The sequence below is a fragment of the Bactrocera tryoni genome, chromosome 1, assembly GCF_016617805.1.
Source record: "Bactrocera tryoni isolate S06 chromosome 1, CSIRO_BtryS06_freeze2, whole genome shotgun sequence".
Taxonomy (NCBI): Eukaryota; Metazoa; Arthropoda; class Insecta; order Diptera; family Tephritidae; genus Bactrocera; species Bactrocera tryoni.
In genome coordinates this window covers 42,451,459-42,478,487 of record NC_052499.1, presented here as the reverse complement: position 1 = coordinate 42,478,487, position 27,029 = coordinate 42,451,459, and the positions used below count along the sequence as shown (strand labels likewise).

At 37.8% G+C, this 27,029-nt stretch overlaps 1 protein-coding gene across 2 annotated transcripts; it reads right to left on the bottom strand.

Annotated features, from left to right (window-relative positions):
• Nucleotides 1–717: 717 nt before the first annotated feature.
• On the bottom strand, nt 718–27,029 carry LOC120782488 (neprilysin-4). 2 transcript variants are annotated; one of them, XM_040114789.1, is made up of 9 exons: nt 26,307–27,029; nt 10,688–10,817; nt 10,407–10,501; nt 9,772–10,342; nt 9,445–9,721; nt 6,259–7,087; nt 6,140–6,188; nt 1,176–1,374; nt 718–1,110 (listed from the first exon to the last, which is right to left on the bottom strand). In XM_040114789.1, the coding sequence occupies exons 1-9, from the start codon at nt 26,383–26,385 to the stop codon at nt 769–771; spliced, it is 2,571 nt and encodes an 856-aa protein (XP_039970723.1). In that variant the 5' UTR covers nt 26,386–27,029; the 3' UTR covers nt 718–768. The 2 variants fall into 2 exon arrangements, with proteins under 2 accessions (XP_039970723.1, XP_039970724.1); XM_040114790.1 differs by lacking the exon at nt 10,688–10,817 and having other exon boundaries at nt 26,307–26,376.

Below are 27,029 nucleotides of genomic sequence, written 5' to 3'. Positions count from 1 at the left end.
TAATATAAGCCATATAAGTCGCTTTCGATTCACCATTTCAATGCTCGCTATTTTAGAGCGCTGCTCTCTCTTCAAAATGTTGAGAGGGGAAATCAACAACAAAGTTAGCAAATTGTATTGAAACAAGAGAGTACCTCATTAGAGTTGTATAACTGCTATCTTCAACGCTATTAAGTTTTCTTTTAAGGTACAAATATTTATTCCATTGATTTTAAAAACTTAAAACTTGAAATGAATTATTATAGAGGATTAAAGACATGAACAGTACTCGAATTAAGGAATTACTCAAATGTTTTTGGTGTGAGAAGCATGCCTCCATCAAAGAAAGAAACATAACAGGCAGAAAATATGCGAGCGCAAGGCTACAACGCAAATGCCCCTTGGTATCAATGGTTCTCAAATCGAAAACAGCTTTAGTATTTATATTAAAAAAGGAACGGAATTATTCACAATTACATAGATTTTAAAGCGAACATATTTACAAGCAATCACATATGAGAGTGTTATAAATCTTATTATAAATATTTGTATAAAAATCACCTCAATTCACAAATCACCTCAAGATACAACCATGCAAAGGACAGTTATTTGCCTTTCACTGATATTGATATCACTAGTACTAAAAAAGTTCAAATTTGAGCAAACACCTATTACTTATAAATTTACATATATGTATGTATTAAATATCTCTATTTAATTACGTATTATTTGATTATATTTGCTATACTAACTATGACTCATTTATCGCAATGTATCCGCTAGCCACACTCACCAGAGACGACACTTCTCTTTCGGATTCATGGCTGCGCCCCGCTTACACTTGAAAGTTTGCGCAAACTCTTCAGAATTGGAGAGTACACCCTTTAAACGTATCTTTCCTGGACAATGCGAGTCTTCGAGCGCATAACGGGAAGCCGCCGGTGTATACGTTTCACACCACAGATTTCCGAATGAAATGAAAAACAGCTGTTCGTTCGTGTATTTCTCCAAGCCAGGCAATTTCAGCCGTTCAGCGCCGTTTTCTTTCACAAACATACGATAAGCGTGAAAGGCCTCACGCATGCCACCGTTATCGGCAATATTTTCACCCAATGTTAGCTCACCGTCGATCTGGAAAATGTTTTCAAGACTGAATTAGATACAGATCTACATATATACGTACGTATTTGACTCACATATTCTTCCACATCTGGCAGATAGTAGTGACTATATTGCTCTACAAAGCATTCGGTGCGATTGACATATTCTTTGATCGTCTCATTCGACCACCATTGCAGCATGTTGCCATTCTTGTCGAACATTCGTCCACTGTCGTCAAATCCATGCGTCAGTTCGTGCCCCAAAATTGTGCCGACGGAGCCATAATTCAGCGCTCTAATTTTATCAAAGTGAGTATTGAAAATAATGTTCTAAAGGAAATACCTTTACTTTGGTGCCCTGTGCCGGTGCTTACAGAAATTATCTAGTGCAGTAAGTGGTATGTAAAAGAGCTTCTAGTCAAAACAAATAAGCCGGTAACCCATGTAAAACCATTTTTTCAAAGATTATAACATCCTTAAAGTACAAATTTGTATAAATAAGGGAAAACTGATGACATTTGTAAATCTTGAAAGCATCTTGGAAAAATGTTCTCCAATAATTAAAATTAATAAATTATCCGAATTTCATACTTTCTATGAACCCTCTGCGATTTTTTGCGTTCTTGCTTGAAACTGTTTCAATTAAAACGGTAATAATGTTATGGGAGGAACTGTAATAGCACTGGTGAGCGCTAAAAAACTTCATCACGAAACGGTAAGTAATTTACAGGTTTCGCTTTTAATTTACTTTATTTTTTTATATAAAACTAAAGCAATATGAAAATAAATCCCTCCGGTCTCTCTTCATATGATTTACATTTTTTTAATAGCAAAGAGAAGAGTTCTTATCCACTTTTAATTAAGTCAGTTTTTCTTAATTCTCGACGTTTTTGGCAACCTGATGATCTTTTTATACTCTCGCAACAATGTTGCTAACCAGAGTATTATAGTTTTGTTCACATAACGGTTGTTTGTACGTCCTAAAACTAAAAGAGTCAGATATAGGGTTATACATACATATATACCAAAGTGATCAGGGCGACGATATTGAGATATCATGATGAAACTTGGTACACGTATTCTTTGGCTCCATAAGAAGGTTAAGTTCGAAGATGGGCAAAATCGGCCTACTGCCACGCCCACAAAATGGCGGAAACCGAAAACCTATAAAGTGTCATAACTAAGCCATAAATAAAGATATTAAAATGAAATTTGTGTCGCCAGACAGATTAGAATGACCGCTGGGCGTCTTCTTTATTTGAACGTCAAAATACAACTGAACTTACATAAAAGGAAAACATAAGCAATCGTAGTTTACAGCACATTGTATGTTAAATGAGAGAATAAATAAAGAGATACATATATGAGAGAATTATAATACTAAGACTAAAATCTAAGAGTGACATTTGGCACAAAGGATCGCATTAGGGAGGGGCATATTTGGACGCAATTGTTTTGGAAAAGTGGGCGTGGCCCCGCCCCTACTAAGTTTTTTGCACGTATCTCGGAAACTAATATAGCTATGTCAACCAAGGTCTACAGAGTCGTTTTCTTCAGGTATTTCCATATAAATTTCAAAAATGGAAAAAATCGGATAATAACCATGCCCACCTCCCATACAAAGGTTATGTTCAAAATCACTAAAAGTGCGTTAACCGACTAACAAAAAACGTCAGAAACACTAAATTTTACGGAAAAAGTGGCAGAAAGAAGCTGCACCCAGGCTTTTTTTAAAAATTGAAAATGGGTGTGCCGCCGCCCACTTATGGACCAAGAACCATATCTCAGGAGCTACTAGACCGATTTCAATGAAATTCGGTATATAATATTTTCTTAACCTGATGACATGTACGAAATATGGGTGAAATCGGTTCACAACCACGCCTTCTTCCAATATAACGCTATTTTGAATTCCATCTGATGCCTTCTCTGTATAATATACGAGTATATACATTAGGAACCAATGATGATAGCGGAATAAAACTTTACAAAAATACGGTATTTGAAAAATATGTAAATGACGTATTATGAAATCTCGATTATCACTTTACCATGCGAGAGTATAAAATGTTCGGTGACACCCTAACTTAGCCCTTCCTTACTTCTTTACTTTTTAATTCAAGGGAAGAAATCTTGCTTTATAGACCGGAAACCGATAAGAGTTTTTAGTAAGATAACTACATGCATGTAGTGTATCAATGCATAGGGAATTTCCAAACTGTCTGTTTTCATTTCAATTTAACGCTACCTTACTTATTTTAATTTAATGAGACTTGACCTACGACGTATGGGTTTGAGTGTGCAAGGACACTTGCCTGCATAAATGTTTGACAATTGTAAAAGGGCTATTGAACTTTGATAATACGACGCTAGTGTTACATATGACAGTAATTTGAGAAATTTTATGTTTGAGACATTCTATTTTGGATATGAGGCGTCGGTTTAGACCTACATACATATATATATCCAATAATTGTCGGTCTCTTCTTAAAATTGGAGTCTGGTCGACAGTATTTGTATCACTAGGGTCTTTTTTGCTCATTTTTCATAAATCCTTTAAAGAACAGGTTTCCTTGAACTTTGAACTGTTTTGATAGCTATCTGATGCATAAAGAAAAAACAATAGAAGCAGAACTAATCGCGCGTTCTAACGGTACCTACCGCAATGTGATGAGATGGCTACTTCATGAGAAATATTGAATTGAGAGTGTGCAGTTTATTTTCGGTACAATCCTTATATTCATTAAAAGTTTCAAACAGTAAATTTTCCAAATGAGAAGGTAGATAAAAAACTAGAGGCTCGAAGAAGTTCGTAAAAATGTATGGCGTGTTAAATATTATTATGAAAACTGTTAACTCAAGAATCAGTTAATTAATAGTCTTGCGGTATTTTCGCTAGTTGTCGCTGAAAGCGCGTAGTTCTAGTTTTATTCGTCGCATCGGGTCATCCTATACCTTTTTGGAAAGCTCATTTCACGCGCTAACACGTGTTTGATTGATTGTCGTTTCTTTTAAGTCGTTCGTGAGTTATAGCGTCGCAAACATGGAGCAAAATAAAGAGAAAATACGGCATATTTTACAGTACTACTACGATAAAGGCAAAAATGCATCTCAAGCCTCCAATAAAATTTGTGCAGTTTTTGGACCCGATACAGTTCCCATTTCCACCGCACAACGATGGTTTCATCGCTTTCGTCGAAAATTGCGATAAAATCGCTGAATTTTTCGAAAGAGACCGGCATAGTAGCAGCCGTAGCATCGGTCAAGAGCTGGCCATGAGTCATCAAAAATTCATTTCAATTTCAAAAAAAACCTTCAATAAAAATACCGCAAGACTTTTTTGACAACCCATTGTTATAAATTATGTATCGATTATGCTCAATTTTGATGCCAGCTTCATTTATCTTCGGGCTTATTACATATGTAAGTATCTAGATTAACTTGTCTAGTGTCAGGGTTATTTACAAAAACAACAGAACTTGAGGTGGTCAGGTTTAGAATGCAATGGCGAGAGTTAAGGCGAAATCATACATGAATCCATTCCAGCCTGGTGACTGTCTGTCTGTTCGTCCGTCCGTCCGTTCAGGCTGTAACTTGAGTAAAAATCAAGATATCTAGACGAAACTTGGAATGCGCGTTCCCTGACAAAAACAAAACAGTACGAGTTCGTAGATCGGCGTAATCGGATCTCTGCCACGTCCACAAACGCCATTCCACACCGCAAACATATAAAGTGCCATAACTAAGGAATAAATATAAAACTCTAAATTGGCACGGAGAATCGCGGGATTAAGGGGAGCTAAAAATTCGAAAAACTTGCGTGTATTCTCGCCCTTTAATAAATTTAGTGTACGTATTTTTTAAGCCCTTTAAGCTACAATAATTAAATTCACCTAACGCAAATATTAGTGGACAAAATCGGTCTACAGCCACGACTATTTTCAATATAACACAATTTTAAATTCCATCTGCTTCCTTTCTTTACTACAAATCGGTTGAATCGGGTTAATACATCCCATAGCACCCATATAGCTAATATACTATAAAGATTGTCGAACTTCCGGGTGACTTTACATATACCGCGTATATCGGCCTACATGCGAGTTATCTCAATAAAATAGAGAGGGCGTTTTCATATAATTCTGCGTAGAAGTTAAGGTGTTCGATGTGACATCTCCCTTATCCTAGCTACCAAATCTGAACGAGTTATAAGTGAGGCGTATGCAGTTGTTATCCGAGTCGGGTCAATTTCACATCACACCGTATACAGGTAAGTCTATTGAAATCATGTTAATCTGATCTGAGAAGAATTGTTAAATCCCTGAAATACTTTTGAATGACCATACACTATAAGCAGCTTTCAGGGATTGTCAAATTATCAACAAAGATCATGAGATTTGAGCTCTTATAATTTTTTTCCATATTGCATCGTTCAGATTCATCCGGACGAAAATATCACAGCCCAATCAAAATATCAAAGTGGGAATAACACTTGGCTTGCTTTATTTTGAGCTCACCTACACAGTCACAGTGCAATTATGAAAATTCTTATTTCATATAAATTTTGTGATTCCTAACAACTCTATAAAAGAAAATTGTAAATTATTCAAAAAATGATATTTATTAATTAAATGTTGATTGATTCAGATTGAAATTAGTTTTAGGAATTCAGAGAAAATTGAGTTTATAAACCGTTTGCAGACAGAAAAATATTTAGCAACAAAAATATCTGAAATATAATTTGTGCTGCAGTCAAAGCATAAAGTTCCTTTAGATGTGTGTGTAAGGAATACATACATACATGGATATATACAACATAAATAATATAACACATACATAAGTAACTTTTCGAATTTACTTGTTGATGTATTTCTTTATATTAAATGTGCTACTGAAGACAGCCTCAAACATATAAACAAATTTCGGTGCAGTGTACACGCAGTAAACTAATAAAAAAAAAAAAAATACAATGAAATGCAAAACCAAATTCAAAAGTGTAAATTGCACAGATTTGAAGTGCCAATTGAAGCAGCAAACGTGCCATTGTAATATTTACTCACTCCATGCCGAGGTCGTAGAAAGGATACTGCAGTATGGCAATGGGTATAGCTGCAGAAAGAAAACAACAAAATAAATTGCACCACATTCAGATAACGGTAAACCACAATAATACACGCACTTATCGTGTTCGATTGGAAAGTGTGAAAGGCGTTGACATTCGATGGTGCCGTTGCCCAACCGAACGGTTCTGGTCTGTAGAGATTGTCCAATTTATCCTGCATCTCCCAGCGCAGCACGCCAATCATGTTCTCCAAGTGTGTACTTGCATTCACCTGCACGCCCGCATAGTGTGCATTCAGCGCAGTTGCATTGCGCAACCAATCCGGAAAGCCAATGAAACTTTTCATGGATGCCGACTTCTGTAGTGTCTCATGTTTGGTCTCCTCATCCATCCAAGAGGTGCGGCGCACTAGCATATCGAAAGCATGTCTGATATCATTTAACATACGCTCCACCTTCGGCAGTTTGTAGCGCACGAAGTAATCATCAGCCAGCACGTAGCTCACAGCCATGCCCATCAGGCTATTAACGCCATGCACGCAATATAGGGAACGCGGTGAACTGCCTTCGGTGCCCACAATTAGACGCATATATTCAGAGTGTAGCAGCCGCATCTCGCTGGTGGTGTGCAATACCAATTCCTCGACGACACTTAGCCAGATGTAGAACTCGATATGTGTTGGCGGCGCGTCTGTCAGATACTCAACGAGGCTTTGCAAATAGACGATATCCGCATTGCTGGTTATGATAGTCAACTCGCTAAGGTTAAAGTTTTTTGAATGGTTGGCATCCTCCATCATCACCTGCAAGTATAACTCCCAGTTGAGTATTGTTTTCGGGGCAATTAGCTTGTTGGTGCGATTTTGTAAATCCGCGACGGATACGTAAACGAGGTCCTCAATGGGGTTTGTCAGAGTTTTCGTCAAGTTTTCAGCATCATCTTTCAACTGGAAATAAACGGTAAACTTATTATTAAAGAAGACTGCCAAATAACGGGCTTTTCAATAGGGACGCCAAAAAAGTACACCGATATTGACAGCAAATCGCGCCATATTTTTTCACCCTCTTTTGACATTCCTCTTCAGTAAGTCTAAGTCTTCCAACAACGAATCGAAATTATTAAAATTTACTACCGAAATTCGGAGTCAGTGGCTTCAACTTTAAGAGCGCTACGTCCAATTTATGGTCGCCATAATCGTCCTGTCATTGAAACAAAGAAGTAGCCGTAGTTCGAGAATTTTGATGCCGCATCAATTGAGGAAGACCCAAATCAGTCTCTCACACGTCGTTCTCAAGCGTTGGGGATCTCTGTGATGTCGTTGTGGCGAATTTACCGAAAATATCTTGACCAACATCTTTAAAAAATCAAAATGACGCAAAAATTGAAGTCGATTGACTACCAGAATAGTCGTATGTTCGTGAATTGGTCTAAGCAACAACTTGAAAATGCTCCGAATTTTCATCGAAAAACCGTCTTCAGCGATGAGGCGCATTTTTGGCTGAATGACTTTGTCAATAAGCAAAATATGCGTTATTGGTCAGGCGGCAATCCACACGTACTCCATGAGTCATCATTGCATTCCGATTACGGTTTCATGTGGTTTATGGGCCGTCGGCGTCATTGGGCCGTACTTTTTCCCTAATGATAAATATCGGCATGTTACTGTGAATGGGAATCGCTACCGTTGAATGATAACCGAATATCTTTGGCCCGAATTGGATGATATTGGCTTGGACAATATGTGGTTCTAACAAGGCGGTGCCACATGCCACACAGCGAAGGTCACAATCGATTTATTAAAAACCAAGTTCGGTGAACGTGTTATCTCACGAAATGGATCAGTCAATTAACCGCATTGGTCGTGCGATTTGACGCCGTTAGACTATTTCTTGTGGGGCTACGTAAATCTATGCCCACATATCAAACGTAAATTTCAGCAGAATCGGCTGATTTATGCTTGAAAACCGTCGAAAATTGGGTTCAGCGTATGGACTTCTTCAAGCGTGTCCAATGTAGTCATACCAAAGAAATCGAGTTCCAGACATAACGGCATCGAATGTAGTTTTACAGGTATAAAGAATTTCATTCAAGTTCCCAATCGTTTTTGTTTTATTTAAAATTCTAGCGCTATTATTGAAAACCCCGTTAGTTGAACAAAAAAATGCTTGATGTTATTTGACATATTGAGTTTAAAGCGGAACATTTGACGGAATTTAGAAAAATTATTTTCATGTCCAAACTCAAAATCCGTTGAACTATGTATGGTAATAATTTAATTCTTATTCCAAGCCGCGAACCTCTTTTGTGAACTTATAATTAATTAATTAATTTTCTGATCATTTAAAGATAACTTGTAAGTTTCTTATATTTCAGTGGCTGCTGTTGGAGGATGGAGCCATGAGTAGAAGTCACTCAAGTGAGGAAAGTTGTCTGAACGAAATTCACTTGGAATTGACCATAAACGATTCCTTTATATATAGCTCAAACAGCTCACGACTACTGGTCCTAAACCAAGGACCAAAAACATCAGGCTAAAACTAAAGTGAGAAATCGAAACACCCCTCCACAGGGTTTTGCGCTGGGTTAAGCTTATGTTTTACTAAAGGCAAAGCTCTCAGAGTGGTTAGTCATTGCTTCGAAAGTTGCAATAGTCAGGAAGCCGGAGTCTAGACCACCAGAACGAATACAAAACGTGTGAGAAATTCGGAAATTCCTTCTTCAAGATCACTCCGATACTTAGCATTTCCCGACCTTTTAACAAATTTTGTATCTAATGGGATAATTAGTAGCAACATTGGCAAGCTTTTTAGCGCACTATACAAACCCCGGATATAATATTTTAGGCTTAAGTAGGGTTTCATAGAGCCGTTTTATTGGTTCTAATCATTTTGTCCGTTTCGATCGAAACAATTACCGGTTCGATTTACGTGGTAATCATTGAAGTCGAATCGAAAATAAATTTCTTGATTAAGTAGAACTTACTTAACGATTAAATTAAACACATTGCATGGCCAATAGATGGTGCTAATTCTGAAATCATTGAAACCGCAAAATCGAGTATATTCGTCGAAATATATCCACCCGACACCTCACCAGGCAATCGAAGCTAATATATGTAGATACTGCAGTATCCTCTACTTCACACTTGAAATACACACCAAACAAAATGTTTCTACTTGATGAAAAAAGTACTACTTAATGACCTTATGATTTTCGATCGAAAATGCTTTCCGTATCGATTTCAGTGTGATTTTAAAAATGACCTATTGTACATACATACATATATAGTATAACAATACCCACTCTGTACAATTTTTTCGCGAACTTCACAGCCTGTAGAGCCATCTCGCCTATCGAGTCTTCGAGGGGTTCGACTTCCGCATCAGGGTTTAAGTACAGCACATATAATTCAACCATTTTCTTGATATATGCCACATAAGTCAACAATCCTGAGGAAGTATGCTTCTGGGACTCTTCTATATCATCCTCCAACTCGTCGCTGTCTTCATCATCCTCCTCGTGGTTGGCTATTGTTTTCCGCTTGATTTTATTCAACAACTTGTGCATGTCGTCTTTGTTGCTATAAAATTCTCAAATTAATAAAAATATAACTATTTTTGCAGCACTTACAAAGGCAATGAAGAATCTGTTTCGGGCGTGCCCAAAGCTATGCGATTTATTGTGCGATTTACCGGATCGGGGAATATGTCGAATCCCACTACTAAATCCATGCCTAAGTTCTTTTTAATCAGCACTAAACTGCGCAACCAATTAAATTTCGATTCTTCGCTGTACTTCCGTATCACCTCCTCCGGCAGTGTAACATTGAAGCCGCTCGGCAAAAGTGGTAACTCAAACTTCCGCAGAAAATATATCAGCGGCTCTAGCTCTCGCTTATCCAATAAATCCGTATTCATGCACGCGCGATACATTATTTTCGTCTTCCCCACAGCGGCGGGTTCCTCCTCGCTAATATTCGTTTGCAGGAAGGAACGTAGCATGCGCATAATTTTCGCTTGTCGCTCCCGAAACCAGTCGTTTGATGTGGCCGAATCGGGTTTGGGATGATCGTCCGCCCAACGGCCACAGGTAAATTTATAAAAGTCCTCACAAGGATCAGTCTCTTCGTCCATTGAGTAAATGAGGCCAGCCGCTGTGCGGAGACACTCGTTGCTGCGACACACTTCAGGTTCTGCGCGGCCTTCAGGAGAGCGAGAAAGAGAGAAAATTATTATCAGAGTTTCTTTGCACTACATTATACTTACGTCTTATACATACGACTATTATAGCTATGGTTAAAATGATTATCAAAAGTATGAGCAAACCGATCAAGGTCTTCTGGTAATATTTCCGTCGAAACCTGTAAATAACAGCAATCAAAAATAAATTTATGTTGATCATTCACATTTCGGACTGTAATTAATTAAAATGAAGTTGTCAAAACAATTGAAATGCAATCAATTTTCCACCCACGGGCAAGGTGTGGTCAATAAAAACCATAGTAAATAATTTACATATTCTGTCCACCTAATTTCGTTATACTTACTTTGATTGTACGCCGACGAAGGTAGCGTCGCAAGGCGGACGTTTGCCTAACGCGGTGGTGGAGCCATTGGCACCTGGTAAATAGGATGTATCGTCTGCAGCTGAGTCGGTGCTGCGTATACTAAGGTTACCTGCAATGCAGATAATTATATTTAAATGCAAAGAAATACTGTTGTGGAAAAATTCCATAAATTAGTTGTTCAGGCATGAATTGGATATCGTTGTGCTCTTACAGGGTCCGGCAGTGTTACCAATTAAAAAACCATAAATTCGGTTTGGAAATTTATTTTTATTTATTTTAAAGTACAAAATGTGTGAAAATCATCATAAATTCAGGACCAATTCACTTTTGCTCGATATGACCACCTTTTGCCCTAACTATGGCCTTGAGATGGTCAAAAAACGAATCGCAAGTTGCCCGAATGTGACTTGCCGGTTATTTGGCCCACTCACGGACAATGGCTTTATTCAGCAGCTCGAGACTGGTGTATTTTTTACTTCGGACCCTGCTCTCCAAAATGGCCCAGAAAGAATAATCCATTGGAATCGCATCTGGTGAATTCCAGAGCCATTGTGTGATCGTAATGAAGTTCGGAACGTTGTTTTTCAGCCATTCTTGGTTCACTCGCGCTTTGTGAGACGGTGCTGAGTCTTGTTGAAACGTCCATGGTTTGTGAACGAAATGTTTGTTTGCCCACGGCTTCAAAGCAGCCTCCAGAACACTTTCCCGATAATATGTCGCATTTACTTTAACGCCAGGCTCGATGAAAACGATTGGAGAGCGCCCATCTGCGTTGACAGTGGCCCAAACCATTAATTGTGGCGGGTGCTGCCCCCTGGTGGCCAACCGATGACTTAGATTTCGTATGAACAGTCGGTCAAGTAAACCCTATCGTTTTGAGAGTTTACGAAAATTTTTTGGTCAGAAAACACAATGTTCGGAATTTGACCGCTTTCGGCCAAGCGAAGCAACCGCTTCGCTCTCTCAGGTCTTACTTGTTGCTGCTTCGGTGTGAGATCATGGGCCTTTTGGAACTTGTAAGGCTTGACCTTGAGCTCATTTTTCAATATGCGTCGGATGCTGCAGTCGGATATTTTCAGTTCTTTAGCCATTTGATTGTCAGCTCGTCGCGGTTTTCGCTCAACTCGCTTCTTCACATTCCGCACCATCTCACGAGACGTTGCAGTCTTTTGATGATCACTTCCATGGCGTTTTGCAATGCTACCAGTATCATTGTAACGAGTGATGGTGCGATAAACAAAAACTTTATTCACATTAAAGTGTTTGAGCTCACGAACAATTGCTGGCTGTGATTTTCCATGTAAATATAAAGCAATCACACTATTACATTTGAATTCCATCGGTGATCACTATGATCATTCACTTTTGGAAAACGCTTTTGTACACTTGTGAATAATACTCCGAACTATCATTCAGCAAATTTTTAATCAGTTGATTCCAGTGCGACAGCTGCGCGAACGGTCTGAAATTGGTTACATTTCGAGTGCCGGACCCTGTATTTAACGCAACAACACTTCATATTAAAATGCTTCTTTAATGTTGGTTTTCAGTTTTGGTAATAGAAAATAGTCACTGGGTGATAGATCATACGAATACGGAGACTGGTTGCTGAGAGAAATCTATTTTTCTTATAAAAAGCTATATTATTATTTGTATATATGGACCCGATTTTATCCTTTTTTGGTATAATGTGAAAGTAGATGTTTGAAAATCCGTTTATTTAGTATATGTGGACTAGGTGAAGTATTGCCCCGATTTCATCCATATTAGCCAGAGGATACGCTTTTCTTAAAAATATATTTCTTCAGAATTTCATTAAAAAATTTTTACATATTGACCGATAGATGCGGTATAAAGTCAACCGGAGTTTTGAAAATATTTATAGTACGAGTATAATAGGTATATGAAGACTAAGGAAATCAGTGACCCGATTTTACACATTTTTGGCACTAATGCATGCTGCCACCATAAAAATATTACCCCAGAATTTCAATATGAGAACTCACAGGTTTATCGACAGGTCCGCTAAGAAGTCAGCCATATGTACTTAGGTGCAAAAATTTGGTTTAACGGGCTTTCAAAAGTTATAGTTCGATTTTAACAATCTTCGGGCGTAAAATGATATTTCGAGGGCTCTGTTTGTGAAAAGTTTTAATCCGATACCTATTTCGCCAATCTGCAATGCGAATCTATAGTTGACTTTTGTATGGGATGTACAATTAAATTTAGAGAGAATCCTTCTTTTAGTCTCCATTTACCTAATATGAAGATTTTCGAACCTCCGGGTGACTTTACACCATATTGATGGTGATTTTTTGTGAAGTACCTTAACGAAATCCAGGGTACATTTTTTTAGTATGTGCCGTGATAATAGTCCTGCCTTCCATAGTGAAACAGAAAATTTGTTTTTTTTTTATTCAACATTCCTACGAGGGTGATACTCTGATTATAGCGACCCCCAACTTTTCGATACCATTTTATGGTACGATTTGTCTTTTGCTTCAAAACAGGCCTCAGTTTCGGCGATCATGGAAATAGTCCCAATTAATTGATTTTTGCTAACATTTCCACTGATTTGTGACACGGTGCATTGTTTTGGTACAACAACATTTCCTTATTCTTCAGAGCGGCCATTTTTCAGCGATTTCGTCCTTCAAACGATCCAGTAACGCTATGTAATAGTCGCTGTGGATAATTCTTTCTTTCAACGATCCAACAACGCTGTGCAATAGAAGCTGTTGGTGATAAAAATTTGGATAAAAATTCTTCCATGCGCATCCCAAAATACAGACGACATAACCTTATTAGCCGACTGTTGCGTTTTCCGCGTTTTGGAGCGTATCGATCGTATACAGTGCACTTCTATTAGACTGCGGAGTGAAATGATGGAGCCACGCTTCATCCATTATCACAAATCGACACAAAAAGTCGGGTATATTACGCTTGAACATCTCCAAAACTGCACCGAATCATCAATTCGTCGTTGTTTTCGGTCAAAGTGAGCTCACGCAGCACGCATCTTGCGTAAAACTTTCTAATACCCAAATATTCATGTATGATATCATATACGCATTCAGTTGATATCTTTGGAATCTATCTGAAATAACTTCATTTTGCAGTCAATCAAAATAATTCTTGTAGTTGTCTACGGCGATCATTTCACCACGGCTAAACTTAGCAAACCAATCCTTGGTAGTTGATTTTCTCGGACCAGTGTCCGAAACCTCATCATCAATTTTCTTTAAGTTTTTTTTACCAATGTTTGATTGCAAATTATTAGTTTCTTTCGTATTTCAAATTGCATATTTTCAACAGCTAGAATTATGCACGTCAATCACTATCGTTAACCTCAATATCACAGGGTAATACCCTTAATAATGTTGCAGTCCGATTTTGTTTAAGATAGCTACTACAAATTATTTTTAAACTCATTAATTGGATTGTGGCAATGTAATTTAACACATAGCCACTGCTACATCCGCAGTAAATCAAATATCGAATGCAGGGTTATCATGTTTTTTAATTTTTAAAGAAATATATTCAAAAAATCAGTTATGGTACGGTCATAAAGGTCATTTCAATTACTAACTTATGTATATACTACAGCCCAAGTTCTATAAATAATATGTGTTTTAACTGTTGCTTGGTGGAAAATAGAAAATAATTCGAGCTGCAGAACACAATCTCTTATAGGAGTTTACAGCTACTGGCGTACGCCGATGATATTGACATGGTTAGCCTCAACATACGCGCCGTGACTTCTGCTTTCTCCAGACTGGATAAGGAAGCGAAGCAGATGGATCTCTAGTGAACGAGGCAAGACGAAATATCTCGTATCATCAAACTAACAGTCGTCGCACTCGCAACTACATAGGCTCCCACCACACTGATGACAGTCGTAACTTCGAAGTATTAGATAATTTCGTCTATCTTGGAACCAGCATCAACCAATCAACGCAGATAACTCTTGCCAAACTCTATAAGTCACTCATTATTCCCGTCCTGCTATAAGTTAACACAATATTTTATGAACTACTACATAAATTCCATTCCCACATTATATGCTGGAAACATACAAACCGTTTGCATACTTTGGAGTCCTATTACAACCAAAAGTGCAACTGCGCTAAACGCGCAGCCGCAAAATTCTTAAGTGAGCGAAACACGCGCAAACCCTTTTAGCTGACCAAGCATCTTTGGTCACGTAGGCCGGTCACGTACTAGACTCGACAGGCACATAGTGCCGCTAAAAAACATAAATAATTTTAAGATAATAAAATAGGCGCATTAGAGATTGATTCAAAAAAATTTTTTTTTTTTCAAAAAATTATTATGAATAGATTTTTTGGAGAGGCTTTCTTAGAGGTGTCTAGGAACCCATTTTTCAGTCACGTAGGCCGGCTTAAGCATAGGTTAGATTATAAACTTTAAAGTTAAGTGTAGTCAGTCTTTTTAAGTTACTAGACTCGACAGGCACATAGTGCCGCTAAAAAAACATAAATAATTTTAAGATAATAAAATAGGCACATAGTGCCGACCTAATAAAATTAATTAATAAATAAACCTCCGTCTCGTTAATTTATATGGAGCAGAGGCATGGACGATGACAACATCTGATGAGTCGGCGTTACGGGTTCTGCGGAAGATTAATGATGCTTTGCGCATTGGCTACGGCGAATACCCCATTCGATGGAACAACAAGCTTTATGAGATATACGACGACATTGACATAGTTCAGCGAATTAAGGGGTCAGTAGGGTAATCTTTTCTCAATTTTTTTTTTGCATTTTCTGTTCCTTTATACCCTTAGAATTAATGCAGAAACCCACTTTACCGTGGGAAGGTTTCGAAAAAGGCCCAAAAATAATAATACCGCTCGATTTTCTTAGCGCTCGGAGTGCACACCTCAAACTTTAAACGCGTTTTTCTCAAAGAACACTTATCTAAACTGGCGGACATGATTCCGGTCGAACTACCCAACCGATTTGCTTAATTTTTTTTTAATGTTCACAAAATGCCTGGCTATCGTCCCTACTAGATTCATAATTTTTTATAATTTATTGACAATTTGATGACAAAATTTGTGTAAAAAAACATGGGGAAAAATTAAAAAAAAAAAACGTCCGGCACTGAAAAAACGCATCTCATTAACCCAGCCATTTCTCCGACAGATGTCATCAAAAAATTCAGAAAAAATTTGTTTATACACTCGAAGATATAACTCGTGACATGTGAAAAAACTTCTATTGTAGAATAAATAAATGTCAAAAAAACCGGCCAGATTACCGTACTGACGCCTTAAAAGACAGCGGCTACGCAGGCTAGGTCAGGTTGTTCGAATGGACGAAAACACTCCAGCTCTGAAAGTATTCGACGCAGTACCCGCCGGGTAAAACAGAGTAAGAAAAAGACCTCCAACCCGTTGAAAAGACCAGAAGGACCTGGCGCCTGCGAAAAAAAGAAACGACTGGCGTGCTGTTGTTAAGTCAACTATAACCGGGACAGGGAGTAAGGAATATTTCATACTACTATATTGGGGTCAAAATAAGAAAAAATTTCGGCAAATTTATAGCACAAATGAGCTGCTTCTTGGCGAAAAAATGTCATGTGCAAAATACCAAATCTCAAAAACTGGCGGAATAGTTCTCATGTACTCGTATACAGATTGACGGATATGACTCAGCTCGTCACGCCGATATTTTTTATACAATATACAGCATTTGACTTTTCTTTCGGAAAGTTACAAAGTTCGTAGTAAACTAAAGTTCGCGGTATAAAATCATGTCCACTTAATGAGTTAAGATAAAGTTAACGGGAAAATTGAAAACTATTTACTGGCTACATTGGTTTTCCGGCAAAGTTTGAAACTAAGTATTTACTTATGCCCGACAACTTGTTGTCACTCCATTTTATTAAGATAACTTACAATTTCACTGATACATTCGACAGATCGTTTTCTATAGGTTGGTTTTTCATAAGGTTAGAGTTATTGAAGAACTAATTTCATACAATTTTCATTAAACTAAATTACACATAAGATTAGCCGTCCTTTTAATTTAATATTTACGGATATATACGGTTAAGTAGATGACTTTTTAGTTTAGCTCAAGTATTGACTAACATTTTTGGTGAAAAGTAAACCATAGACACTGGGGTCCTCATCAGCACCTGTAGAGCTATATTCCAATGTTGGCCATTTTTGGCAAGAATATAAGCATTCTTTCATTTAGAATATAGTTATGTATATTGAAAGTGATAGATTCTGACCGAGCTGAAAATATTTTGAAATGGAAAGTAAATGCAGTTGTAGTCCGTTTTTGCCCGTTTGCAAACAAAGACATACTCGTAATGATACAAATACAATATTTTTCACCAAATTCGGTTAAAATTTAATGAACAGTTGCTTCAAATATAGAATTTCACCCCCTTCTCCAATACAAAACCAATCCCTATGCAAAGCTAAGAATTCGGTTGAGCCTGCTATTGCTCATATAACGCTTACCCATTTTTATACTATTTCCTACAAATTAGGTTTGATTAACTTTATGAGTTTGCGATATAAGGTATGTATGTATGTATATATAGTATATCTCATCTGGTAGGAAGTGCATGCGCACTTTTCATAAAAATTGTAAACAATGAATTTTTATGTTCCCATTTAGAACCTCACCTTCTTTTGAGTGTCTAATTTTTATCAAAGGAGGGAAAGCCATCCTCATTTCAACTTGTCTTGTAATCCTGATCATTTCGATACATAAAAGTATGTATCTACCTGGATTGCGGTTGTTTTATACTTGGTGCAACATGTTGCGATAATATTAATCCGTCGGCTCTACTGCATGGAGGAAAAAATCAATAATAATAAATCAGCCAACTTTTATGTATTTATAATTCGTGCATATAAATATAGGTGTACATACAAGAATGTGCATAAAAATAAAACTATTAATTGCTTTTGACATGATTTTCACACCAGGAACCAACACAATTCGCCTCCTAGGCAATTTGCTCTGTGCTTCCGTCCATTTAAATGCAATAAATATAAAACACATGCGTGTCTTTGTGTAGTTATGAAATCACAGTAAATTTGTAATGCTAAACAAACCCATATACTTGTAGGTGTACATAATGGAAGAGAATGACGAATGGCTAATGACCATTAGCGTAGGACATGTCACAGGCCTTTCATTGTCTCTCGGACATAGTGTCCGCACAAAGTGCCCAAACAACGGCACAGTTATGAAGGGGAGCGAAATGGTTACCAAAACAGGAGGTAGTGTGTAGAACCGTTAAATGATTGCTCGTATCTTGATAAAATCGAAGCACAACATTTGCTGTCATTAAATAGTTGCGCTGTTTACATGAATCGCTCGATTGCAACTGTGTCAACGCCTGCTACCATGACGGCTGCATAAATATAAACGTACGTGGATATACACGTGTATGAATATACAATTCGTTGAAATGTGCTGTCCGCTCCTCTCTACTTCATTGGTATGCGTAGGCATTTGCGTTTACCGCTCTGGGACACTGTCAACAGTCCGGCGCATTAGAGGCTTTTACGACTTGATCCGTCGGCTATGAATATGACAGAACATTACGAATACGAGTGGAAATGTTTTTGTCAAAAGTACAATGTCCTGTGGCTTGAAAGGCTACAGTGCCAAGCATTAAAATGTGAGTACTGGACAGACAAGAGCAACAAATTTGAGTTTTTAAAATTTCAGTAAATCGAAATGTAAATGTGTTCCTAAAAATAAATAAGCCCATAAAGCCCATAGTTCAACTTCTCTTCAGAAAAGGTTTAGTAAGTTTTAGAATTATAAGCTCTAATAACTAATATTTAATAACTATATTTATGTAAAATATTGCCCTAAATTTTAAAGTTGATCAGAGTAAAAGTTTCGTAAATACAGCCTTGAGAACTTGTGCGTTCGAGGCCAGCTAGGCTAAGTGCGCCGTCTTTAAACGCGTTTTTCTCGAAACTGTGTTTTTGAAGTCGGTTGCAAGTTGCAAGAGTTTACTCATATGAACCGTAACAAATATAAATCAATACCAATGAATTAAAGTTGCCCATTTATTGCTCGCCACTGCATTAGTCGCTCGTGTAGGCATTTATCATATATAGTTTTAAGTTCATTGCTCCGTGCTTAAAGCTTAGCGTGCTTAACATTATTTTCTATTAATTGAATGTGTTTTTTATTTAATAATTATTGTTTTATTTCTCATAAATTGTGTATACCACGTGCATTTACATATATTAATGTATACATATGTTTAGTAGATATGTGTACATACGAGCATCCATTTTTTTGCCTTGAAATTATTTATGTGCATAATTTCTAAACTTAAATTCCCTTAAAACAGAATACCAATTTGATATTCCCGGAATACATTTCATCAAATATTTAGTTGGCAATAAATTAATTTGAAATTTGTGCAACAAATAATTTACATAACGTATTTTACTATGGAGTCCATAAGTGAAATTGCTTACCCAATTAAGGGCACATGTATTTGTGAGTCAATACTGGATATTTTATTCTTGGAAAGCTATTGCTGGATATGTTTGCTTTCGAATTTGTTAGTTCCCCACTTCCCTACATAGCCTGTTTGAGCACTGTTGGCTTAGCAAAATATGTAAAAATTCCTTAGATTTTGTATTGCAGCTATTTTATATTCGCCAAAAACTTGAACATTAGTGAACTGTAGACGGATAGTAATATAGCTTATATATATAGAATTGTACTTCATGGTCCCTAAGTCTCTACGATTACTGAATATAATATGCATTCTTTACTAGCACCATTGGGAACGTGACATCGAATTCCAAGTATTTTTCAATATTTATTTTGTCGCCATCTAAATAATTCCCACTAGATATAATATAGGATGGAGTCATGTGTAGAAGCTCACGCAAGTGAGGAAAGTTCTCTGATCGCCATTCACTTGGGAGTGGCCAGAAACGATTCTTTTACATATGACTCAAGCAGCTTCACGACTTCCGGTCTTTGACCAAGTATCCTCTGGGTAGCCTAAGAACATTCGTTTGAAGGCGAGCTAAAGTGAGAAGACGAAATATCCCCTACATAGGGTTGTTTTCTGGGTTTGGGACCCGCCACGTAAAAAACAGTGCCAATGAAAACTAAACGACAGCCACGGATGAGAGACCGCCCTTTTGATGACGACCATGGCAAACGAAATAAGGACTACGATTCGAGGGCATGCACCTGGAATGTCCGGTCCCTTAATTGGCAAGGTGCCGCTGCCCAGCTGGTTGATGTCCTCGTGAAAATAAAGGGTGACATCACCGCGAGACATAAAGAATACTTAAATTATGGAGGGAAAACTTCTCCAGCCTGCTGAATGGCAGTGGACGCACAACGCCAGGAGAAGGCGAACCCGATTCCGCAATCGATGACAATGGAGCAGACGTTCCATTATCCGACCATGAAGAAGTTCGAATAGCAATTACCCGCCTGAAGAACAACAAAGCGGCAGGGGCCGACGGATTGCCGGCCGAGCTATTCGAACACGGCGGCGAAGAACTGATAAGGAGCATGCATCAGCTTCTTTGTAAAATATGGTCGGACGAAAGCATGCCCAACGATTGGAATTTAAGTGTGCTATGCCCAATCCACAAAAAGGAAGATCCCACAATCTGCGCCAACTACCGTGGGATAAGCCTCCTCAACATCGCATATAAGGTTCTATCGAGCGTATTGTGTGAGAGATTAAAGCCCACCGTCAACAAACTGATTGGACCTTATCAGTGTGGCATCAGACCTGGAAAATCAACAACCGACCAGATATTCACCATGCGCCAAATCTTGGAAAAGACCCGTGAGAGAAGAATCGACACACACCACCTCTTCGTCGATTTCAAAGCTGCTTTTGACAGCACGAAAAGGAGCTGCCTTTATGCCGCGATGTCTGAATTTGGTATCCCCGCAAAACTAATACGGCTGTGTAAACTGACGTTGAGTAACACGAAAAGCTCCTTCAGAATCAGGAAGGACCTCTCCGAGCCGTTCGATACCAAACGAGGTTTCAGACAAGGGGATTCCCTATCGTGCGATTTCTTCAACCTACTTCTGGAGAAAATAGTTCGAACTTGCGAACTAAATAGAGAAGGTACCATCTTCTATAAGAGTGTACAGCTGCTGGCGTATGCCGATGATATTGATATCATTGGCCTCATCAACCGCGCCGTTGGTTCTGATTTCTCCAGGCTGGACAAGGAAGCAAATGAAATGGGTCTGGCAGTGAACGAGGGCAAGACGAAATATCTCCTGTCATCAAACAAACAGTCGTCGCACTCGCAACTTGGCACTCACGTCACTGTTGACAGTCATAACTTTGAAGTCGTAGATAATTTCGTCTATCTTGGAACCAGCGTAAACACCACCAACAACGTCAGCCTAGAAATCCAACGCAGGATAACTCTTGCCAACAGGTGCTACTTCGGACTGAGTAGGCAATTGAGAAGCAAAGTCCTCTCTCGACGAACAAAAACCAAACTCTATAAGTCACTCATAATTCCCGTCCTGCTATATGGTGCAGAGGCTTGGACGATGACAACAACTGATGAGTCGACATTGCGAGTTTTCGAGAGAAAAGTTCTGCGAAGGATTTATGGTCCTTTGCGCGTTGGCCACGGCGAATATCGCATTCGATGGAACGATGAGCTGTACGAGATGTACGATGACATTGACATAGTTCAGCGAATTAAAAGACAGCGCCTACGCTGGCTAGGTCATGTTGTCCGAATGGATGAAAACACTTGAGCTTTAAAAGTATTCGACGCAGTACCCGCCGGGGGAAGTAGAGGAAGAGGAAGACTTTACTCCGTTGGAAGGATCAGGTGGAGAAGGACCTGGCTACGCTTGGAATATCCAATTGGCGCCACGTAGCAAAAAGAAAAAGCGACTGGCGCGCTGTTGTTAACTCGGCTATAATCGCGTAAGCGGTGTCTACGCCAATTAAGAAGAAGAAGAAGATATAACACACTTATGCCAACGATTTTGCTAGTCCTCGAATCACTTATCATAAGCACTTTTTGGGTTGGCCTTCAGCTCCTTCAGCGAACTTCGATCGACTAAAAGCGGATTCCACGGAACGGCAATTTCTGTTTGGAGAACAAGAAAAAAACACACCGGCCCAAGTCTGGGGAATATGGTGGTTGGTCGGTGTATTTTTTGTGCTTTTGGCTTTAAATTCCTAATTCCTATAACCTAACAGTTGTACGTATTACCCAAAACTAAGCAAGATACGGTTATATATATAAATGATCAGGATGTCGAGAAAAGTTGAAATCTGTTTGACAGTATTTCTGTCCCTCCGTCCGTGCAAGCTGTAACTTCAGTAAAAATTTAGATACCTTTATGAACTTTGGTATGAGAGTTCTTTAGTACAAATGCGTATCGCATTAGCAAGGTGCACCTGTGGGAAAAATATTTGAAAAGTGGTTGTGGCCCCGCCCTCTAATAAGTTTAATGTACATATCTCCTAAACAACTGTATCTACAACAACCAAATTTGCTGAGTACAAATCTTATAAGAACTTCTACCAACAGTGTGATGGAATAGATGAAATCGCAAGATAACCTCGCTTACTCCCCATATAACGGTACTGTTAAAAACTTCTAAAACAGCAATAAATTAGTAACTAAATACGCAAACAACGTTAAATTTTACACCATCCACTTTTTGGTGAAATCCCATATCTTGGGCCCCGACCGACCGATTTCGATTTTCGAACATCCAGAGGACTTTATACTGTAGATATCGCCCAATAATGCATTTATCTCCTACATACATAAATATTACCAGTATTCTCAAACATCCGGCTGACTTTGGTCCCTTTTATTGGTGATTCTATGTCTAGTACTTTTATGCAACCCAGGGAAGATGTTTTATGTGGCACGATAATAGTTAATAGGTCGATATTAACCCTCTGTCATATACTACTTTTAATGATTTTCGTTTTTCTTATGTCGAATTTGTCGGTCAGGGTATTAGTTATATGGCGTATATGTATATATACATTTCATTAATTCCGATCCTCTGGTTGACATTTTTCAACTTAAAGTATATCCCTGGCTTTGATTCTTGTCACTTCCAAGAGTATAAAATGCTCGATTGTACTCAAACATAGCTCTTCCTTACTTGTTTGAAATATCATTTACTCAGGGAATTTTGATCATTGTGTTCGTTATCGATAGAAATCATAACATTATTTAGAAAATTATTATTATTACATCATCCGTTTTCTCTTTTTAAATTGCTTTTCTGGTGAGCACTGTATTTACTGAAAATTCTGAAGCAGATTCAGTAGGATTATTGCTCTATATGAATACTATTTCCTCAGCCAGCAACAATACCCGCCAAAGTTTGAAGATCTATAACAAACAAGTGATGATTCTCTTTAGATGTATGGTTTTCAATGAAGCAATGCTTTTTTCGGGGAGTTCACCTTTTTGATAACTGTCGCTTGATTTAGACTCAGTTTAATCCGTTTCATAATGAGCAGACTTACTACGGAAGAAAATTTGGGGAATGGGCCCAAAGCCCCACGGCGAAGCTCATTTGTTGTTGAATGAGTATGTTCATAAACAAATTCGACACATTTGGAGTTATGATAATTAACAAACCATTGTTGAGACACCGTTAAATCCTCAAAAAGTCACTATTTGGTCTGAACTATGGGCAGAAGCAATCCTTGGTTCAATTTTTTCAAAAATAAAGCCCACAAAAATGTTACAGTCAATGGGGAACGCAATACATAGAGCCACGATTAATGTCGTTTCCGTGCCAGAACTGGATGATGTCGATGGTGCTCGCGTCGTGGGCTTGTGACCCACCATTAAGGATTTTTTGAGCATGCGACATTAGCAAGGAAAAAATAAAGACGGAAAGGTAATCCAGGTGGCTAAAAATGTAAAGTGCTAATGCGTTGTTTTAGTTTCGTCGATTCCGTTACTGTAATTTGTCAAAGATGTAACACGATCTAGAAGGCCAATTGATGGAAATATTAATAACAATTAAAGAAAAGCTAAGTTCGGGTGCAATCGAACATTATACTCTTGCATTACAAGAATCAAACTCAGGGAAACAGCAATTATTAATCAATGACAATGCATTCAGAGAAAAACATAATAATAATGATTGTGGCAGTAATATACTTTCAAATAAAAAAAAACAAATATCAAATAAATATTATATTGTCAACTTCAAATCAAAATCAGAAAGATAAACTGTAATTATTATACACACTACTACTCTGCAGCAGCAGCAGTAGCGAAACACCATCTGACTGATAAGAAATAAATATTCGCGCCACAAGCGAAGATTTTTGCACGAATTGTACATTTTGCAATGTTATGACATAAATACTACTTTTGGCATTTTCGAAGTGATTACAATTATTTAACTCGGAAAAATATTGAAAAGATTTTCAACAGTTAGCACGTTTTCTAATGAAGTTTAGCGGAAATTTTAAATAAATTGTTTTTTATTTTTAAAAGTTTTGCATAACTGTATTATGTAAGGGTGTAAAAGCCACTGGCTAATAGAGAAAAAATAAACTGAACAAGTAAGAAAGGGCTAAATTCGGGTACAACCGAACATTTTACACTCTTGCAACTTTCAAGAATAAAAGCCAGAGAAGAACTATTTTAAGGTGTAAAACGTCAATCAGAGGATCGCAATCTAAGCAAATTTATATATACTATAACTCATACACTGACCGCGAATATGTCGTTATGTTTGAAAAACGAAAATCATTATATGTAGTATATGGGAGTTGGGGTAGGTCCGGAACCGATTTTATCTTTTAACTATGTATTATCATGCCACATACCAAAAAAAATGTTCTCTGAGTTTTATTAAAGTATATCATATACAATCACCAATCATATGGAGTAAAGTCCTTATATTAGTTAAATGGGGTCCACTTTTAGTTCAATTTTTATCTATTTTATGCACAAAGGCTTTACACTGCTATCAGTAAAACACGTTCTGTAATTTTTATTGAGCTAACTCAAATATTGGCTGATATATGCGGTATAAAGATACCCGGAATTTCCAAAACCTGTATAACAGGTAAATGGAGTTAAGGAAAGTATTGACCCTATACAACCTGTTTTCGATAAACAGAGATATTATTATTATTATTTAAGTTGTATGTCCCATAAATTGACCGATATTTGAGGTAAAAAGTCAACTATAGGTACTGGGGTCCACATATTCGGTACCCATATTTTGTTGGATTTGGACAATTCTTTTTCATTAATTGGCTTACTCTAAGTGCATTATTTGTGATAAGTTTTACTCTGTTATATTAAATGCTTTTTGAATTTTATGCTGGAAAATGATAAGAATCAAACGGCATTTAAAAAGTTTTGACATAGGAAGTACGCGTGGTTATAGTCCGATTTCGCCCATTTTCATCCTATGACATAGAAATATGAGAAAAATGCCACTTACTAAGTTTAGACGAAATCGGTCGGTAGAGTTCCAAACTATATGATTTTACCAAAAAGTTGATGGTGCCACGTCTAGTTTTCACACCGGCTCCCATAAAGCCTTCTCCAAGATAAATATATAAATTTAAGTTTTATATCTTAGTTTAAAAACACTCTTTCGATCTATCTCGAAGCAACCATTGCACAAGAACCGTTTGGAACAAATAAAATATAGCTGGATACAAAAAGAAGCTCAATGATTGGGTGCTACCCGAGTTAACTCAAACTTCATTGACAGAATCCCCATTGAATAGTTGCTGAATCGCAAGAAAACCAAACCATTTCCGAAACAGAGCTTTAGCGTTGATGAAATGTGGATCACTTTTGACAACAGCAAGCGAAATGGTCGTGATCCAATGGCTAACGCAAATCGTGATCAAGCAAGGATCGATGCTCAGAAAATTTTATTGTTTTTGGTGGGCGTCTACTATGAGCTACGGTCAAATACGGAACCTGTACTGACGACAATTGGACAGTCTAAAGAGAGCATTGATTCCCAAGCTGCAGTATTTGGGTAATAGGAGGAATATTGTTCTATCCGTACAACGCCAGGCCTCACATATCGATAGTGATTCGCCAGAACTTCCGCCAGCTTAGTTGGGAGGTTTCTATGCTCAACAGTTTGGACCTTTTAGCAAGGAACGCGTTTGCTAACTTTTGCCAATAGGGACGAAGGTTATTATGAGAGTGACAATGTGAAATTACTTTTAAAATGGCAATATGTTGTCCAACAACCCAAATCGAATCAGTCTGACTATGCTAGATAAATCTTTCAAGTTAATGCAACAGTAGTGAATTTCTTTTTACTTGATTTATAATATAAAATTATATGATTCCGAACATAAGGTTTAAATTTTATTGTGAAAAAGTATGACCAATAACACGCAGCATTTTTTCTAGTAAGATTTGAGGATCCATACTGTTCTTACGAGCTACCATAATGACGGTTTTCTTAGAAGAAAAGAAGGTTTACAAAATCGTTTTTAACGCTGCATTTTACATTTAATGAATTTTGACTTGACTTGAGGAGCTCTATACTTTGCCGTTTTGGCGAGCCTAAATCAATTAGCTTACCTGTTGCTGGCCGCGCATTATTTCGCACGAACCCGTTGTTTGTTGTCCAAATGTGGTGATTCTGATACGTCGCGTCCATATCGTAGGCCCAAGGTGCATATCCGAGTCAAAGTATCACAGATGCAAGAAAATAACAATAACACACTTACTTTTCTTGCATTTAACACATACCGCCCATTGGCCAAATATAATACTAAGGCCTTGCCGAAACACTTAATAATTCCGACGCTAAATTCGATTATACGCCATTGGCACGCACCTTAGCACGAAAGTGAAAGCACCGACGCAAGCAGACGGAAAATCGAGTACAACGCGGGCTACCAAATATTTTACAAGGCTAAAAAGCCTAAACACGTAATAAACACATCAGTTCATTGTTGATCCAAGGCAGACGGCGTGTGCTGGCGAAATCATAAAGTCAGCATTTTCTACACTTTAATTCTTGCTTTTTCATAGTATTCCTTAACACCGTTTAAGATTTGTAATTAAAGAGACACATTAAAATATTATATTTATTGATTTTCCCATTTATATAGGCCACAAAGTCATTTGTTTACTTCTACTTTCGACTGTGCCGTTAGTAAACGAAAGCGCTAGACAGTAGACACTAGAGCTGGTAGACAAGCTTGCTGACAATCAGCAACGTACTAAAATACCTGAATACGTTTGGCTAGACAGTCTGCAATTGAACAGATTCACCGAGAGTCCTGGCAACGCGCCGAG

Excerpts from the sequence above, each read along its gene's own strand:
- LOC120782488 (XM_040114789.1), bottom strand. The coding sequence starts at position 26,385 with ATGGACGCGACGTATCAGAATCACCACATTTGGACAACAAACAACGGG. Across the intron at positions 10,818-26,306 it reads TAATGCGCGGCCAGCAACAG|GTAACCTTAGTATACGCAGC; the intron begins GTAAGCTAATTG and ends TCTGCATTGCAG. Across the intron at positions 1,111-1,175 it reads TGCCAGATGTGGAAGAATAT|ATCGACGGTGAGCTAACATT; the intron begins GTGAGTCAAATA and ends AACATTTTCCAG.